The sequence below is a fragment of the Tenebrio molitor genome, chromosome 6 (genome assembly GCF_963966145.1).
Source record: "Tenebrio molitor chromosome 6, icTenMoli1.1, whole genome shotgun sequence".
NCBI lineage: Eukaryota > Metazoa > Arthropoda > Insecta > Coleoptera > Tenebrionidae > Tenebrio > Tenebrio molitor.
In genome coordinates this window covers 6,215,347-6,233,530 of record NC_091051.1, presented here as the reverse complement: position 1 = coordinate 6,233,530, position 18,184 = coordinate 6,215,347, and the positions used below count along the sequence as shown (strand labels likewise).

At 31.5% G+C, this 18,184-nt stretch overlaps 3 protein-coding genes and 1 long non-coding RNA gene across 5 annotated transcripts; 3 read left to right on the top strand and 1 right to left on the bottom strand.

Annotated features, from left to right (window-relative positions):
- The first annotated feature begins 2,931 nt into the window (after positions 1-2,931).
- Positions 2,932-7,162, top strand: LOC138132669 (tear acid lipase-like protein). The gene is made up of 7 exons (XM_069050269.1): positions 2,932-4,958; positions 5,043-5,220; positions 5,815-5,929; positions 5,985-6,240; positions 6,292-6,450; positions 6,504-6,737; positions 6,790-7,162. Exons 1-7 carry the CDS (start codon positions 4,791-4,793, stop codon positions 6,943-6,945), a joined length of 1,266 nt encoding a protein of 421 aa, XP_068906370.1. The 5' UTR covers positions 2,932-4,790; the 3' UTR covers positions 6,946-7,162.
- A 738-nt stretch (positions 7,163-7,900) lies between these two features.
- LOC138132692 (uncharacterized) lies at positions 7,901-9,310 on the bottom strand. 2 transcript variants are annotated; one of them, XR_011160158.1, is made up of 3 exons: positions 8,308-9,310; positions 8,099-8,257; positions 7,901-8,042 (listed from the first exon to the last, which is right to left on the bottom strand). It is a non-coding gene; the product is annotated as an uncharacterized lncRNA (long non-coding RNA). The 2 variants fall into 2 exon arrangements; XR_011160157.1 differs by having other exon boundaries at positions 8,099-9,310.
- Positions 9,311-9,314: 4 nt separating this feature from the next.
- LOC138132674 (lipase 1-like) lies at positions 9,315-12,826 on the top strand. The gene is made up of 7 exons (XM_069050276.1): positions 9,315-9,602; positions 9,663-9,840; positions 10,460-10,574; positions 10,629-10,878; positions 10,931-11,038; positions 11,092-11,322; positions 11,375-12,826. The coding sequence occupies exons 1-7, from the start codon at positions 9,435-9,437 to the stop codon at positions 11,579-11,581; spliced, it is 1,257 nt and encodes a 418-aa protein (XP_068906377.1). The 5' UTR covers positions 9,315-9,434; the 3' UTR covers positions 11,582-12,826.
- Positions 12,827-13,624: 798 nt separating this feature from the next.
- On the top strand, positions 13,625-16,889 carry LOC138132673 (tear acid lipase-like protein). Its single transcript, XM_069050275.1, has 7 exons — positions 13,625-14,746; positions 15,149-15,326; positions 15,736-15,850; positions 15,905-16,160; positions 16,213-16,371; positions 16,426-16,656; positions 16,708-16,889. The coding sequence occupies exons 1-7, from the start codon at positions 14,579-14,581 to the stop codon at positions 16,858-16,860; spliced, it is 1,260 nt and encodes a 419-aa protein (XP_068906376.1). The 5' UTR covers positions 13,625-14,578; the 3' UTR covers positions 16,861-16,889.
- Positions 16,890-18,184: the final 1,295 nt, after the last annotated feature.

Here is an 18,184-nt window from a genome sequence, read left to right as displayed (position 1 = left end):
CGGAAAACAACGTACCCCTGTTATTGTTGAGCCAAATATCATAACCAGCTCTCCACAATTTAAAAGCTGCAAAAAATGTTTTAAAATAAAATTAAAATTGAATTTCTCTATTCGAAACTATTGAGAAAACGTTTTTAATCGAACTGTGACGAAATATTGTGGAAAATTAAAACAATTCAAAAATTGTTACCCAAAGAATCCTCTCTTCGACTCACGTAAACTCTAGAATCAACACCTAAAGGATGTTGGAGCAATATTGTACCTTTGGGATTTTTCCTGGGTATTCTAAACATTGTCAGTATATAATTATCTTCTGTAGCAAATTTGTAAGCTTCAAATACACCAGCATATTTTTTAATTAAATCTGGCTGAAAATATTCATTATATTATCCGTCAGACTCACATTTTTCAAAACCTCTTTTCGATTGAAACTAAATTATTTAAATTTCTTACTATTTTTATCTGATGAATGAAGTTTTATGGTTCGTTATGGGAATAGATTAACAAACTTACTGTCTCTAAAAGCATATCTGGATCGTAAAAACAATTTTGGTTGTTGGTCACATTAAAGTAATCTTCAAAATTTTTACAGGCGTTGTTGCTGGATCTACTGATTGTTTCATCAAAAATATTTACAAACAATATTAGACCCAATACAAATTTTAAAATCATTGCAAGGAGGTGTACTTGTATTGATAAATTTAACAAAACTAATGTAAGGGTAATTTGATCTTTGTGATGTTATGTTCAATAAGATTTCGCTGGTAAAGGGGGAAACAAGGACCCAGTTAGATTTGGTTATAGTCACCAAAATACTTTTTAATGACAAGTAACTCCCCAAAGGAAATTGTTAATCATTCATTAAATGATTAATGTGGTTATTACATGACTTGGTGAAATAGTTTTCAATTTGGTAATTTAAAATCACATTTAAATGATAATTCTTTGTCCTGTTATTATAAAATTATAGAAAAAAACCCCAAAAAGTCATCACTATACATACACTTACTTATACCTAATACCTGTTCACTTTGTAAAAAACCACTGTGGTGCAAATGACTGACCTGTTACTATGACAACTCGTGTAAAAGTTTAAAAGTTAATGCCAAATGTGTGCGATTTGCACCACCATAGTTCTTTACAACGTAAACAGGTATTACAGGTATATTGGACATTCAAATGAAATCCTGGGCTGGGAAGGCGTTAAAAACGGTCAATTGGTTTGCTTTTTTAAAGTGTAGATTGACAGTTGTAATTAGAGTATGTTACTATGTTGACAGCTAACCTAAAATCTATAAACAAAAAATGCTTGTTTTTTCTTTCTTTGCAATGTTTTACATTAGAAATAGAATAACTAATGATTCCTATTCTCGAAGCAAATATGTAAGGGCACCCTTTGCTGAAAACAAACATGCTCAATTATGTGCCAACTGTCATTCATGTGTAACGGCGGGAAATTCAAACTTTACGCTGTTCCAAATGGTTTACTTTGTTCAACGCCTACTCAGACCAAGTTTTCATTTGAACGCATGATACAAACATCTCTGTAAATTAGTATAAGAATAAATAATTTTAAACCTTTAACATTGTTGACACTGTCAAAATTATTCTTAAATTAAAAAAGATAACTTCTCGGTGAATCAAATATTTTGTTATTAGAGAATAATACAGCAAACAGTTTAAATACTTATCAAGTGATGCCAAATAAGAAAAGAAATGATGAAATGAATCACCAACTTGCTTCGTTGCTCCTTTCCTCCAAATAGAAAAACTCGAAAAAATTGTCACATTGATAAAACTTGTTTCAAAATTTTGATTCCCTTAAATTTTTTCTCGGAAATTCAATTAACAATTGACATTACTTTTTTTCCGAACAATGTAATCGCTAATCCTACTCCCTGCTAATATATATATATATATTCGTATGAAGAAAAATACAATTAAAATTCGAAATTCACAAAATAATTATGGTAAATTATATGTTTTTAATTTGTTGTAGCCAATTTAGGGCGTCTTCGGTAATGATGTTGTTCTATGAATATCTAAGATATTTTCTTCCTAAAATCTAATATGTATAACAGCATTGTATGTGATTTTAAATACTGAATTTTTGTTTGTCAGTTGAATTGTTGTTTTTTATTTATCTTTTTCATTAGAAATATTTCCTGAGATTAATTCATCAAGACTGTCAAACAGATATGAATAGAATCACAATTTTCTCAGAGATTTGTAAAACAATGGAGTACACAAATTGTTCGAAACAATATTTGTAGTTATTTTCATTAATAATTAATAACTCTATGTGCTCATTTAAGGTAAAGTGAGGTTATGAGGAGCGGTTCTGGAGAAACTAATAAAAATTAGTTGAGGAATATCTGAATATTGTGTCTTCTTTTGAATTAGTAAAATAATTCAATCAACCCCCAACAGTTTTCTTTTCCATAACATTGTTACGACACATTTCTACAGACAATTTGTTTATAAAAAAAAAACAAATATGCCCAGAAGAACGATTATCTAAGACAACAAATAACGTGTAAATAAACAATAAAAATATGGGGAACGATGAAAATTTACCAGTTGAATGAAAATGTAAGATGTAAAATTTATATTTAATTGTAAAAAGGAACAAAACGATTTAATACTTTGTTTTTAACATTGGCTATGGCTGATAAATATCTGTGTATAATTAATAAAAATAATGTGCACAACTTTAATTTGATACATTTTAATCAGCGTTAAGATGTATTAAATATTAATACCACTTAAATATGTACTGTCTAATCTCTAAAGATAAATCGGTTGGTACATTAACAAATTATTTCAATTTAATGAAATTGTAAAATTTATTTTTCAATAATTGATTCAAAAAATTGAAATTCACGCATAGTTATCTGTGCCTAAAGTGGGTCATTTTCTGACGTGTTTTTTTTTTGCATTGTTAGTAAGATCGAAACCATAGAAACCATACAAAACAGTGTGTGAAATGCAATTTCACGCATACGACTATTTCTGTTTTTCATTTCACGCACTGTTTTTTATTAGTTACCTAGCAACATGGTCACTGCATTGAAACTTCAGAGTTCCTTCAAAAATTTGAATTTTTAATTTCAATTTTTTGAATCAATTATAGAAAAAATATTGTTTATATTTCGTGCGCGAAGATGTTTTTGTGCATTCAAAGGCTTATACTGCCTCGACCTTCGTCTCGGCGTAAAAGACCTTTTCATGCACAAAAAACACTCTCTTCGCGCACTTAATATAAAAATAACTATTTAGTATCTATTCCGTGTGTCGTAACGTGATAACTCATATCATAATGTACGAATATTTTTAATATTATGTACATATCTGCAAAAATGTTTTGAGTTATACCAAGGCGATCTTCATTTAACTTGAGACCGCGTTGGTTATAATACGGTTGTATTAAATAAAAATTTATTATACCGGGATATCAAAAATTATCTTGGTCAAAGGTGGTCATGGATTTTCAAATAATTGTCGAAGCTTTATGTCAATTCCTTTTTTGAATGTCAAAATCAATTTTCGAGAGCACTTTCCACACTTTGCATTAATGCCGAAGGATTTTTGTACATGCCTTACAAATTGTGTTGATGTGTTTTGCGAAACTGGCTCTGTAACATAAAAAAAAGCTGGTGGTAGACTAATCGTTCGTACCGAAGAAATCGTCACACTAAATAAGTTGAGACGGACGTTTTCCAATCCATGACCATCTTTGACCAAGATCATTATTTGACACCCCGGTATTAATGTGCAGTACTAATTTTTAGTTAAATATTACAAATTGTTGAAATTGCAAAGCACTGTCGCAATTGCTAGGTCAAAAAATATTTATAAAAAATATTTGGTTATATACGTGACTTATCACATCTCCACATTACAATGACACTTTAATATACACATATAAAAAAATACCACAAATACCAAAATATGTTATGAGGTCAAGAAGAATGACATTCCAAGTGCAGTCATTTGGAGGTTTCGATTATATCATGATAAATTATGGCATTATAAGATTATAAGAAACACTTAGGGCGAGTTTAGAGAAACGAAATTAAGTTAATCGTAATCAAATGCGAGATTAACTGAACACGTGATCAGATTGAACCAATCGAAGTTTCGGATTCATGGGTTAATCGCAGATTAAAATTTAATTCGAATTAAATATTTAATTCTCTTTCTATAAACTGGCCCTTATGCATTTATATTTTGTAATGTGTAGCCTGTCAAATATAATTTTTTTCATATTTAGTAATGATTTATTTTTCTTCACAGAGAAACAAAACACTAGCGACCAGTTGATACAAACGAAATTAAGTTAATCGTAATTAAATGCGAGATTAACTGAACACGTGATCAGATTGAACCAAGTTTCGGATTCATGGGTTAATCGCGCATTAAAATTTAATTCGAATTAAATATTTAATTCTCTTTCTATAAACTGGCTCTAGATAAATTCGAACAATTTTATTAACGTAACTTTAAGATGTTTTGAACGTTTTAGAACAAACATTATTTTATTATCCACAAGAAAAATACCTGTTTTTAATCCAATACAGCAGCCTGCATCAGCAGATCTTGTGATTATGCCAATTATTTAATAAACAGTAAATCACCATTTCCTCTGTTCACTTATTATTAAAATGTATTTTAAGAAATATCAAATAATTGCCTACTTTGCTTTACTGATTACAGCTGAACGTTATATTACAAGAAGTTCTCATCTTTTCCGTTAGTTCTTTGACTTTACTTTGTACGCTCAATTCAAGATGATTTTCAAATTCCTCTTACGTTCAATAATTTTTTTAAGTATTTCGAAACAAAGCATCGGTAGACGAAATCCACTTGGCAATAATGCTTGTAACAACTTCGAAGATTATTTTAAGGCTAGCATTAGCCCGAATTGTTTCTATAATCCAGATATGTTTTTAGAAACAGTGAGTTTTTTAATCTGTCCTCGTACCGAGTTCATAGAAATATTTCGTGGTAAGATTAACACAAAATAAATACACATGTTTTAGCCAGATTTAATTAAAAAGTATGCTGGTGAATTTGAAACTTACAAATTTACTACAGAAGATAATTATATACTGACAATGTTTAGAATTCCCAGGAAAAATCCCAAAGGAACTATACTACTACAACATCCTCTAAGTGTTAATTCTAGAATTTACGTGAGTCGAAGAAACGAGTCTTTAGGTAACAATTTTGAAACTGTATTTTCAGTTATAATACCACGAGTAGTCAAAGATTGTCGAATATTTTTGTGGTGGTATCACGAATGGTCATTCGCTTTATGAACACCATGAGTGCGTAGCACGAATGGTGTTCAAAAGCGTAATGACCATAAGTGATACCATCGGAAAAATATTCTACTATCTTTGACTACGAGTTGTATTCAACAGACTATTCAATGAACCAAATCAATGATTAAAATAAAAATTTTCAAAGCTAGTTCGCAAATCTGCGTTACACATGATTTCATTGTTCAGTTAACTTCGTAAGAAAGTAATAATTTCTTTGAATAAAAATAATAATCAAGGTTTGTTTAAAATATTCACCTCGACCACTAGTGGAATAGTCAGTTATATTTTCACGAGTGGAATATTCGCTGGAATTTTCTGTTGCTAGGCTACGAAAGTACATGTCTGCTCTTTTATTGGTTAATATTTGAAAAATAACAGGTGAATTGAATAGTCTACATTATTTCGTCACAGTTCGATTAAAAACGTTTTCTCCACAGTTTCAAATAGAGAAATTCAATCTTAATTCAATCTTAAAATATTTTTGCAGCGTTTAAATTGTGGAGAGCTGGTTATGATATTTGGCTCAACAATAACAGGGGTACGTTGTTTTCCGAACAACACGTGAATAAAACAATTTCTTCTCTCGAATACTGGAATTTTAGGTACCTACGTAATTTAAGGAATTATTACGAACCATAATGTCATGATTTATTTTAGTTTTCATGAAATGGGTTTGTTCGATATTCCGAGGCAAATAGATTTAATTAAAAAGAAAACTAAAGATTCCCAAATTATATACGTGGGGCACTCAATGGGTTCAACTAGTGGTTTGATTTACGCATCCTTAAAATCTCAACAAGTGAAGACTTCAATTAAAGCGTTTATATTTATGGCAATGCCTTGCTATTTTGAGTACAGTACAAGTCTTGTAGCCCAGTTGGCACACTTAAAAGGTTTTCCTTCTTCTCTTCAAGTGTGAATATTACAAAAGAATCATTTTTATTATTGACAAAATATATTGTAGAAATTTGTTGACGAATTAAAATTGGGTGCTGTCATACCGTTACTACCTGTAATAGTAAACATTTCTAGAATATTATTTAGAACATTTCCAATTTTACTATTGATTGTCAATTTTATTTTGTTACTTGGAGCAGGATGGACACCGGAAGAAGTAGAGCCAGTACTATAGTTTATTATTATAAAATAAAATCTAAATTAATTCTTCTATTTTAGGCTCTTATGAATTTTGATTTCGCAATTAACATAAAAAATTTCTCTTGGAAAATATTGCTTCATTATTTACAGTTGATGAAGAGTGGATCAAGATTTCAAATGTTTGATTATGGTAAAACAAATAATTTAAAAATCTACCGTTCGGAAGAGCCTCCTGCTTATCCTATCGAGAATATATCATCAGTTCCTGTTTATTTGATATCTAGCGTAAATGATTCGCTCACGACATCGAAGGTGAGATTTTTTCGAAATTTCAGACTGTACTAACTAATTACTGCGTACACAGGATGCAGATTTATTATTCGAACGATTACCAGAAAGTACAAGAATTTATGGAAAATTAACAGTGACTGGTTTAAATCATAATGATTATTTCATAGGAAAACATGCACCCATTATTTATGAAAAATTATTACACTTCATTAGTAAAATTTTACCGTAGAACTTGAAACATTTATAAGAACAAATGGTATGAGGGCAAAATTTTTGTTTTTTTAATTAAATTATATTGAATTAATTAGAAGTTTTATTTGTTAAATTCAATAAAATAGTCAACAGTATTTAATACTGTGATAAATAGTGATGTACACGATGTCCTTCTTTCAATTTCATTCTAGTTCGAGTCCCACTTTTAATCTTTTCACTTTTCTCTTTCATTTGTTTTTCCATCTTTCTTCTACTGCATCTCTGACAACTTAATTTCAAGTTCACTGAGCATTTTTACATCTTTTAAATTCTCCTTATGTAATTTCACTATTCTTCGTTTCTTTTGGATTCTTCTAATTAGGTACTTGCGTAAACTGAAAGCTTCCAAGTAATCTCGCTGTACTGTTTAGTTTTAGCACATTTCAGTCGTCTTTGTGACGTTACGAGAGACCTTTGGTTCTTTTCAATTTGCAATCGAGTGCTCTTCTTTAGTAAAGTTTTCTTGTTACATTTCACCACTTTTTCCTTCAAGTCCTCTTTTTTTCGTACTCTTGATCACACATCTACTCACTACTGTTACTTTTTGGATAAAAAAAATATTGAGTTGTGATGCGTAATTATTAAGAAAACCTAAAGTGAAACGGAACCAAAACAGTAATGTTGGAATATCACCTTTCGTTTCCGACAGAGGTGTATTTTGTGTTGCATATTCTAAAAAAAACCTTAATTTTATTGGATCATTTTTTTCATTATGGATACATGAAAAATGATTCACTAGCGTATTTTTATTTTATTAAATAAAATATCGGGTAAATAAGGTATTTACATTGGTCTACAAAAATATTATATTTAAATATCGGTAAATAAGGTCTACAAACACATCGTTTAGCTCTGAAACCTGTTGCATCATGTAGCCATTCCTTCAAGGAAGATGTTGAATGAGGAGACATTTCACAACGAAGAAGACAATGTGTCAAAAACTGACTTTAAGCTGTATTTTATTTAATTTGGAAAATTTACAAATATGTATATAAATCTTTTTCGGTTGAATAAAAAACGAAAATTAAACGATTTTCGTAAAAAACAAGTTCGCGAAACGAGCATTTCGCATACCTAAAACAGTTGCTCTTAACGACGGCAGTTCGTTCATATTTACCATATTATCTTACAAAATCTGGATTGGAGAGAGTAAAAGTTCGCTTTATGGCAGTGTTTGTGTCAGAAACGGTCACTATAAGTGCAGAATTTTCATCCTGAATGTCATCAATAGATATCTTGGTTAATTCGTCTCTTCACATGGTCCATGATATTCCCATGATTAAAATGACCTAAAAAGGGGTAGGTGATACAACTTATCATAGCAGAACTTAACATTTACTTTCCACAATAAATAATTTATCACTAGATTTTTCTAAAAAGAAAATGATCTGGTCTCGTGTCAATACCGTGTCAATACCAACATCAGAAACTTCGTTACATCATGCAATTCAACATGAGCTTCAACATTGAATACGTGCTCCGTTAACTTGAACTTTTTTTTGAAGTGAAACTTTTTATGGGAGGGTCTTGAAATTCTGATCGGCAACCTTTTTGTGTGACGAAAAGTGGTGGGGGTAAACACTATTGGATCGAGTGGGAGCTGTGTCTCTGTCTTTGTCACACTCACGGCATTTATCGATAATGTCCTCTCTTTGATTTGGAGGCTTAAAAATGAACAATGAGTTACGCATTTCGATATTGTTTAGTGTTATCGTTGTTTATAATTTATCTTCTTCATTAAAATATACAATTTTGTTGTGAATATGCTATTTAAAAGTGATTGATGAATAATTACAATGTTTCCCTGTAATACAAAAATTTCACTTCTATCGTGCGTCTTTACGACACATTCTGTTTTTTTTTATTTTTCATAGTGTCGTTTCGATTTTTCAGGTGTCAAATTAGACACCGCACAATTTATAATATTTTTTAACTCTGGAGGAGTACATAAAACTAAAACGTCCTAATTTTCTTCCGACATTTTTACGATTATTTATAAAATTGTTTTTATTTGTGTCATTTCTATGCGATACGCAGACATGTAAGCCGACTTTATATTTATTGACAGTGAAGTAAATTTTACTTGTTAATTTTGTACTTACAAATTTTCGGTTGCACAAAAATGTTGTGTCCGTCTTGGCCGCGAAATCCTTTAACATCCTCGAGATTTTCCTGCCTTGCGACAATTTTTCTCTCGGTACCTTTAAGAACGATTTCGCGGCCTTGATATACAAATACATAACTATTTTATTTCGAGGATACAAATTTTAAGATTAAAAAACAACTTAGCACTCTAGGCAGGACTTTACCCCAGCCTTATGTTTATTCATTTATTCTAATACCTAAAATTGCACGTAAGTTACTCTTTAACCTTCAATTTTTAACTGCAATGATAATAGTTATTCGCAACAAACTGGACTTTTAGTATCCGTTTTTTAGTTTAACGTGGACATCAAAAAATCCACAATGATTTTAAGAATTATGCTGTGGTCAACAATTTTTGTAAATATCTTAAGCAAATCTAGCACACAACGAATCTATCCTGGTAACACTCTACTTGAATATTTTATGAATCATTTAGATATAGAATCTTACATGCGCTTCTTTTATAATTCGGATATGTCATTAGAAACAGTAAGTCTACAAATACATCATGTTAAACTCTTATTTATCTTATTGACGTGTTATTTTTAGCCGGAATTAATTACAAAATATGCGGGCAACTGTGAAACCCATAAAATAACAACTAAAGATGGATACCTTTTGACAATGTTCAGAATACCCAGAGAAAATCCTAAAGGTGTAATTCTTCTCCAACACCCTTTGACAGTGAACTCCAGAATTTATATGACCCAAAGCAATAACTCTTTGGGTAAGTATCTTGTCTCTTAGTATTTATATTTTCCTTTAACTTTGGTCAAAGGAATATGCTCTTCATTTTTGTTTAGTCATTTTTGTGGCTTTCAAAAATCCTTATGGAATAAAAATTACAAAGTAAAGTGAAGTATTGCTTAGAACGCAAAAAAGCTTGTGGCCATTTCATGTTAAGTAATAATTTTCTTTTCCTACGACAACATCGAAATATGTTTATTGGTGCATCATTTTGTGCTTTTTGCATAATATACTATTTTGTCAGTTTATTAGAATTAAAATGTAAAAGGCCAAACAGAGTACTGATAACGATTGTTTATCAAGACACATTTACATAGAATTGCCGGTTATTGTTCACTTTAAGTACTTCTGGAATTTTCGCGTTTTTTCTGGCTAGACAGCCTCAGGGCGTCCTCCTACATCGTTTTCCACCACTCAAACCTTGTGCAAATGAATTTTCCTTACCCTTTAGTTATACTAAGACATTGGCGCGACCTTGATGCGACCTTGAAACACAACAAGAGAGAAAAAAAAGGCATTTGCACAAGGTTTGAATGGTGGGAAACGATCTAGGAGGACGCCCTGAGGCTTACGTCAGACTAAATTATCAAAATGTGCAGCTTTTCTCTTATGGAAGGCTGGCTACGATGTTTGGTTGAATAATCAGAGAGGTACCTTATTTTCTGAAGACCACACCAACAGCTCCATTTCAAACTTTGATTACTGGAATTTTAGGTACAAAAAATACATTACATGGTTTGTTGACTACGTTATCAATGTGAATTTTAGTTTCCACGAAGTTGCTGTGTACGACATTCCTAGTCAAATCGATTTGATGAAACGTGTAACAAAAAGTTCAAACATAATATTTATTGGACATTCGCAGGGTTCAAGCAGCGGCTTGATTTATGCTGCACTCAAGAATCAACATGCCAAGAATTCAATCAAGCTATTCATCTTGATGGCATTGCCTTGCTATTTTGAACATAACGAAGTGCTTAGGTTTCTACCTTTTATAGTATTTCCACCACTTGTTGAAGTTTGAATAGACACATACTATGACTTATACTTACTAAGAATCTACGTTTTAGAATCTCATTCGTACCTTCCAGATGGGCAGCGTCTTACCATTTTTAACGTTTGTGGTCCCGCTTTCAAAACTATTACTGAGTGAATGGACTCCAGAACTAACGGAGCCTGTATTTACCGTTACTATTTCTAAATAAATCTATAAACACTTGTATTGTTTTAGTCGCTTCTCAAGTTTGATCCTAAAATTTATTTCAAGAACTATTCCTGGAAGATGCTTGCTCATTATTTACAGTTAATTTCAACTAAAACAAGATTTCAAATGTTTGATTATGGAAAAAGACAAAATTTGGAAAGATATCATTCTGAAGTGCCTCCACTCTACCCTATTGAAAATGTCAGCGTTCCTGTTTATTTGGTTTCTAGCGTGCACGACTCCATGACAACATTAAAAGTGAGATTCAGTTTCTCAAATTATGTAATACTAAGTTATTTTTTAATTTCAGGATGCCGATTTGCTATTTGACCGTTTACCCGACAGTGCCAAAGTTTACGGAAAATTGGACCTTATTGGTCTTAACCACGCTGATTATTTCGCAGGAAAGAGAGCAGTCACATTATACAACAAGTTATTAGATTTTATTGATACGCTTCCTAATGACAAAGAACCAGATGTACTTATTGAAAACTTATCAAGGAACCTTATTGTCTAAAGCCTTTGACGACGTGGAGGAATTCTTTATTAATACGGTTATGAAGATTATTGTTAACTAGAGGTCGCCCAGCGGTCGAAATTCGACCGTTTTCATTAAATTTTTAAGTTTGAATGTTACTGAGGTTTTTTTTTATCAAAGAGTATACCTCTATAATTATCGCATATAATTTTTTTGAATTTTGTTCTATTACGTCAGCTGCCAGCGTTTACCAATACGTCATTATGCACTAATTTTCGAGTTATTTGAAAAATACGACCGATAGGAAAAATGAAGTATAGTTTGGCTATGCCATATTTAAAAAACAATAACGCGTTTTTTGACATTTCGTTAAGTTTTTTGTTGCTATATTGGCCAGGTTTCGTCAAGGCTATACAGTTAATTTGCCTATCTTTTTCAAATTATATAAAATTGAAATAAAAAATTAATACAAAAAATGAAAAATGAAATAAAGAACACGTTTCGTATTTTTTATACCTACATTTTTTATTGAAACAAAAAAACTGGGCGGTTAAAAAAATAAAATGTTGTCCATTGAACTTAAAATAAAATTTCATTGTTTGCTAAATGCCCTTGGCCGTTATATTCGCCGTTATATTCGCTTGGTGCTCGTCATTTGTTTCAAAATGTATTAATATTTTTTTAATTTTTTTTTTCTTATATGAGGTTACACATGTCATATACTGTTGTTTTCAGAATAAAAATCTCTATCAGAATTAGTAAAAAAAAAGTATGTGTCCGTATTTGAAAAAAATATTTTGACAGCTTAACCTTGAAGTGTTTTGGGTTTTACGTGAATTTAGTACGCCATTTTATGGCTTATTCACAACCATTTAATTTGGTGGATAGATAATTAAAATCCTCCGATAAATAAGGGAGCTATGGATTTGTCTCTTTTTTTGGGGACGCCCTGTATATTATACATAAATTTTATCTTTCTGCACTCCTTCTCCACATAAACTTTAACTATGCCAAATCTCACAACCCTCCGTGCGCACAATTTGCTTAAAAAGGGGTACAAAAGTTTTCCTTCATGTATTAATACAGGGTGTTTCTGAAATACGTGTGTTAATTTTAACCAGTGGAAGAACGCGCCAAATCATGGAACTTTTCTCTATAACATTTTTACGAAGGAGCAATACAAATTGATTTAAAATTTGGAATAAATTAACCATCAAAGTGTATACCCGCCTATGGGTAAGGGCGGAAATTTTCTGTTGTGATAGAAACAGAGCTTTGTTAAAAAGTTCCATTGTTATAGAAAAAAATAAGTAATCAAAATTTAGATTCTCATGGTTACAAAAAATAGAAACTATTTAATCACACAAAACGACTCGTTTGGTAAAAATTGTGGGGCAAAAAATCTTGGAATACTTTTACGAATTTTACAAAATGTTATAGAGAAAAGTTTCATAAATTCGCGAGTAACCAATAACTGTACTATATGTTTGTGTAACTGTTTCTTATTGTTGCTACTAATTAAAAATGATAATTTTGTTTTCAATCTTCCAGGGATTCTGAAGAGCTCGAACTTGATGAACTATTGCTGTTATCCCCACTGTCACTACTTTCCTCACTGTCACTATTTTCCTCATTGTCACTATTTTCATTACATCCGGCATTCTCACTCCAATCGCAAATATTTTGTTTGGGATTAAAATGTAGTCCCGCAGTACATCGAAATAAATGAGGTATACCTTGAGAGCATTCCCAAAATTTTTCACAGTTCTTGTCTGCAATAAAAACGGGATACTCGGCTTCCTGCTTAGGACATTCTATAACTAAATAAATTTCTATTAACAATAGAAACAGATTAGTGGGTGTTTCTTACCTTTTTGTCCATTCACCATAAATATTTTTACAATTAAAAGCAAAATTAAAAGTAACATATTTATGCAGCACCTATTGTAAGATATAAAATAAAAATACCTAAATTAAGATGTCAATATATTTTTTTATCTTTAATTATTCGAGACACATTGATATCGATGTTTTAAGGAGTATGACTAAAACTTTACTGACTTTTATTACAGACAGTTATTTATAGTATCGATTTAAAAAGTATCAATTACATTTACACATACTCTGCATAACAAATATTATTTATTATCAACCTTGGTACATAATTAACAATTCGCTACAAATTATGGCTCAGATAATTATCGATATTAGAACAGTTTCTTCTTTTTTAACAAATTTTGTAACACTGCACATTTATACAGGGTCATTATAAATGATTCTAGTCCAAATTGGCGTGAAAACTGAATGTAAAATTTATGGTTGCCGCTCCATATGAAAATGATCAAAATTATGTGAATAAGTGAATACACACCGTTCACACAATTGACACACTATTGACAGTTCACGCCACATTAGAGTTATGTTTGTATAGAACGGCAAAAATTTCATAACATGGGCATGGCTTGCTTCGACCATAATCATTTATAATGAGTAATGACATTGTCTATTTTTTGTAGTAGCGTGATTTATTAAGTTATTGGATTGAATCAATGTAATATTTAAAATCGACGTTTCGCTTCTTTATTGTTTCATCAGAACCATAACTAATATCATAAAAACTAATTTAAAATCATGCTGCATGTAGCTCGTTATTAATTTTTGTGACAATAGCTGTGGTCTTGATGGAGCTGAAACAATAAAGAGGCGAAAAGTCGACTAAAAAAAACTAATTGATTTGATCATCAAGAATTATTGTTTCCACAACTGTTCTATATGAGTCGAAGACGAAACCCGATTTCATCAAGAAACATTTTACCTAGAGCGTAGAAATTTTAAGATTGATTAAGACACCACATAGCGCAAGGAAGACGATCTAAATAACTTGCTCAGGCCACAAGCTTATTTTAACATCTTTAATTGTAGGTAATTTATATTTTGACCTTCATTTTTCAATTATAATTTTAATCACTCCTTTGCAACCCACTGGAGGTCTACAATTCATTTTTTAGCTGATTGAGGAGTGTGTAGTAGTCCACAATGATTGTAAAAATTGTGTTGTGCTCAACAGTTTTTATAAGCATCTCGGCCCAATCTGCCGTTAAACGAATGAGTCTTGGCAAAAACGCATGTAACAATTTTGCAAATTATCTTAATCCAAATTTTAATGAAAACTGCTTTTATAATCCTGATATGTTTCTGGAAACAGTAAGTCGGTAAATTCGTGTTGATAAACCAATATTTCACTTTGTTCATTTTTTTTTGTAATTGTTCACTTTAACTACTTCTGGAATTTTCGCGTTTTTTCTGGCTAGACAGCCTCAGGGCGTCCTCCTAGATCGTTTCCCGCCATTCAAACCTTGTGCAAATGAATTTTTTCCTTACCCTTTAGTTATACTAACACATTGGCGCGACCTTGACGCGACCTTAAAATACAACAAGAGAGAAAAAAAGGCATTTGTACAAGGTTTGAATAGTTTGAAACGATCTAGGAGGACGCCCTGTGGGTGTCTAGCCAGAAAAAACGCGAAAATTCCAGAAGTAGTTAAAGTGAACAATTACCATTTTTTTTAAATCTTTACACATACACCAGAATCATTAAATTTTTAGCCAGACTTAATTACAAAATACACAGGCAAATGTGAAGCATACAAAGTAACAACTGAAGATGGATATATCTTGACAATGTTTAGAATTCCTAGAGAGAATCCAAAAGGTGTCATTCTTCTCCAACATCCCTTGACAGTGAACTCCAGAATATATATGAGTCAAGGCTATAACTCTTTGGGTAAGTGTTTAGGTCTACTTTTCGTTTCTTGCCATTTATATTTTCCTCTAATTTTAATAAAATGGCTTGTAGATTGTGGCCATTGATATTTTAATGAAATCTTTTTGTAGTGCATTCTTCATTTATGTTTGCATTTTATAGAAAATTAATAAAAACAAGATAGATAATGCTTGTTAGGTTCAATCAATAGACTTATTTTTTCTATACATACATCCTAACTGAAATTTAAAAATAGTTTTACCAAAGAATCCTTGTAGCCATTTTATCTTAAGTAATAATTTTCTTATTTGTAAGTTTACGAAATTTAAAATGTGGAAGACGAAATTGACTACTGATAATACTAGATCTTGCTTCTCAAAAAACTTTCAATTGCAAAATTCAGGGCACTCTATATTATCAAAATGTGCAGGTCTTCTCTTATGGAAAGCTGGTTACGATGTTTGGCTGAACAATCAGAGAGGTACCTTATTTTCTGAAGACCATACCAACAGTTCCATTTCATATTTAGATTACTGGGATTTTAGGTAAAAAAATTACATTACATGGTTTGTTGACTACGTTATCAATGTGAATTCTAGTTTCCACGAAGTTGGTGTGTTCGATATTCCACGTCAAATCGACTTGATAAAAAGTAAAACAAATAGTCCAAAGATAACATTTATTGGGCATTCCGAGGGTTCAACTAGCGGCTTGATTTATGCCGCACTCAAAAATCACCATGCCCAAAATTCAGTGAAATTGTTCATCTTCATGGCTTTGCCTTGCTACTTTCAACATGCTTCGAGCGGTGGATTTCAGACTACAAATCTTATACTGTCTCTACCATTTGCCAACGTTTGATTTTACTCTATTCTTTATACTTACCTACTAACAATCAATATTGTAGGATCTACTTCGCATTTTTAGACTTGGTAGTGTCCTACCATTTCTTCCGTTCTTGCTCCCACTTACAAGAATTTTATTTAGACTTTTCCCATTCATATTAACTGCTATAGATTTTTTTTCCTCCTTTGTTTTTGGGTGGACTCCAGAAGAAATGAATCCGGTATTAACTATTCTTCCTAGGAATGAAAATCTGTATATATTTATTTTCTTTCAGGCGCTACTCAATTTTGACTGTGGAATTTATTTTAAAAACTATTCCTGGAAGATCATTATACATTATTTACAGTTAGCTAAAACCAAAACAAAATTTCAAATGTTTGATTATGGAAGAAGAAATAATTTAAAAATGTATAATTCTGAAGTCCCTCCTCTCTATCCTGTTGAAAATGTCACGGTCCCTGTTTATTTGGTTTCCAGCGTGGATGACTCGTTGACAACAGCAAAGGTGAGATTCATTTTTTCAGATATTATAGCACTATTTTTTTTTAATTTCCAGGATGCCGATTTATTATTTGACCGTTTACCCTACAGTGCTAGAGTTTATGGAAAATTATATCTTGCTGGTTTCAATCATATCGACTACTTCCTGGGAAAGCATTCAAAGACAATATACAAAAAGTTATTAAATTTTATTGATATGATCTCATAATGGTAAATAAAAAGATGCACTGCACATGTAGCATTTATTCATATTTTATTTTTATTAACATATTGCTATGATAATAACAATTATTTAATTCTTATTAATATTATAAAAAGGGGACAGGCATCGAGGCCTTATTTATTTATCATTTTTTATCATTACGGTACGGTAGTTGTGTGAAGCAACGACATTCTACCTACAAACCAACAGCTTGACTACTGGCTATTCATTACAAACACTTCTTCTGTTACCCAAATAATTTTTAATGTGCGTGTCAAACTATCAGGAGAGTCGTTAGATCATGTTAGAGGCGCTTGCGCGACCTGAAAACTTCTAAAACTTCGCCTTAGCCAGAAGGTATACGATTATTTTTATTTAGGAGAGTCGAAGACACTAAAAGGTGTTCTTCAACTTCTTCAAAATGACTATTATAATACATAATTACGTAAATGTGAACTTTTCCAAAGGAGTTGAATTTTTTCAACATGTTATCCAACATGTTTCATCTTCGATAAAGCCATTAACAGACACAGTAGCAGAATATTATAAGATTTAAACAGAATCTAAAAGGAGGAGAACTTAGACTCTTGACCTTGGAAAAACATGGCAGTAATAAATGACGTTTTTCGGCCTCCATCTAGAAAAACTGATTTTCCATTCGTCTAAATAATCTGGAAAATTGTAGCATTTCCCTGCCTAGGCAAGAAAATCGAAACAGGAATTTTTAACCAAAGATTTTAGGTTGGCAGCACAAAATGTCAATGTCATGTGGAATTTTTGTACAATTTTTAAAGTGTGAAATATTAATGTCGGGCAAATTTGTATCTTTTATCCCAAGCTGTACATTGTCTAGCAGTAGAGGCCGAGGGGGTATCAAGACTATCAAGCGATGGGTTAAGAATAACAGAAAGGACGACAACGGTTTTGAACATTTGAGGAATTGGTTAACTTTTTTCGTGACAGCCGCTTTGGATCTAAAGTTATTGTTATACTATCCCTCCGCCACCCGGCGGCACGGCAATTTTGCCGGAGTACATACACTATTACGGATATTACTATCAAGTAATAGTGCAGTGCTTATCAACATAATTACCGGCGTCTCGCCTCCGCATTTTGACTTTGTGGTGTATTATGTTCTGTGTCAATGTTTTGAATTTCAACTACCAATGTGTTCTCTAAGTCCAAAATTTTTAAATTTTTAAAAAGAGATTGCGGGACTATTCCCGTTGCTGAAATTATAAGTGGTAAAATAGAAATTTTTTTTAAACTCCAAAGATTTCTCATAGCAACGGAGAGCTCTAAATATTTATTATTATTATTATTATTACGT

Coding starts and splice junctions, on each gene's coding strand:
- LOC138132669 (XM_069050269.1), top strand. CDS start 4,791: ATGATTTTCAAATTCCTCTTACGTTCAATAATTTTTTTAAGTATTTCG. Junction 5,930..5,984: donor CTCGAATACTGGAATTTTAG/GTACCTACGTAA, acceptor GATTTATTTTAG/TTTTCATGAAATGGGTTTGT. Junction 6,241..6,291: donor GTTTTCCTTCTTCTCTTCAA/GTGTGAATATTA, acceptor AATATATTGTAG/AAATTTGTTGACGAATTAAA.
- LOC138132673 (XM_069050275.1), top strand. CDS start 14,579: ATGATTGTAAAAATTGTGTTGTGCTCAACAGTTTTTATAAGCATCTCG. Junction 15,327..15,735: donor TCAAGGCTATAACTCTTTGG/GTAAGTGTTTAG, acceptor CAAAATGTGCAG/GTCTTCTCTTATGGAAAGCT. Junction 16,657..16,707: donor ACTCGTTGACAACAGCAAAG/GTGAGATTCATT, acceptor TTTAATTTCCAG/GATGCCGATTTATTATTTGA.
- LOC138132674 (XM_069050276.1), top strand. CDS start 9,435: ATGATTTTAAGAATTATGCTGTGGTCAACAATTTTTGTAAATATCTTA. Junction 10,879..10,930: donor TATTTCCACCACTTGTTGAA/GTTTGAATAGAC, acceptor TCTACGTTTTAG/AATCTCATTCGTACCTTCCA. Junction 11,039..11,091: donor CTCCAGAACTAACGGAGCCT/GTATTTACCGTT, acceptor GTATTGTTTTAG/TCGCTTCTCAAGTTTGATCC.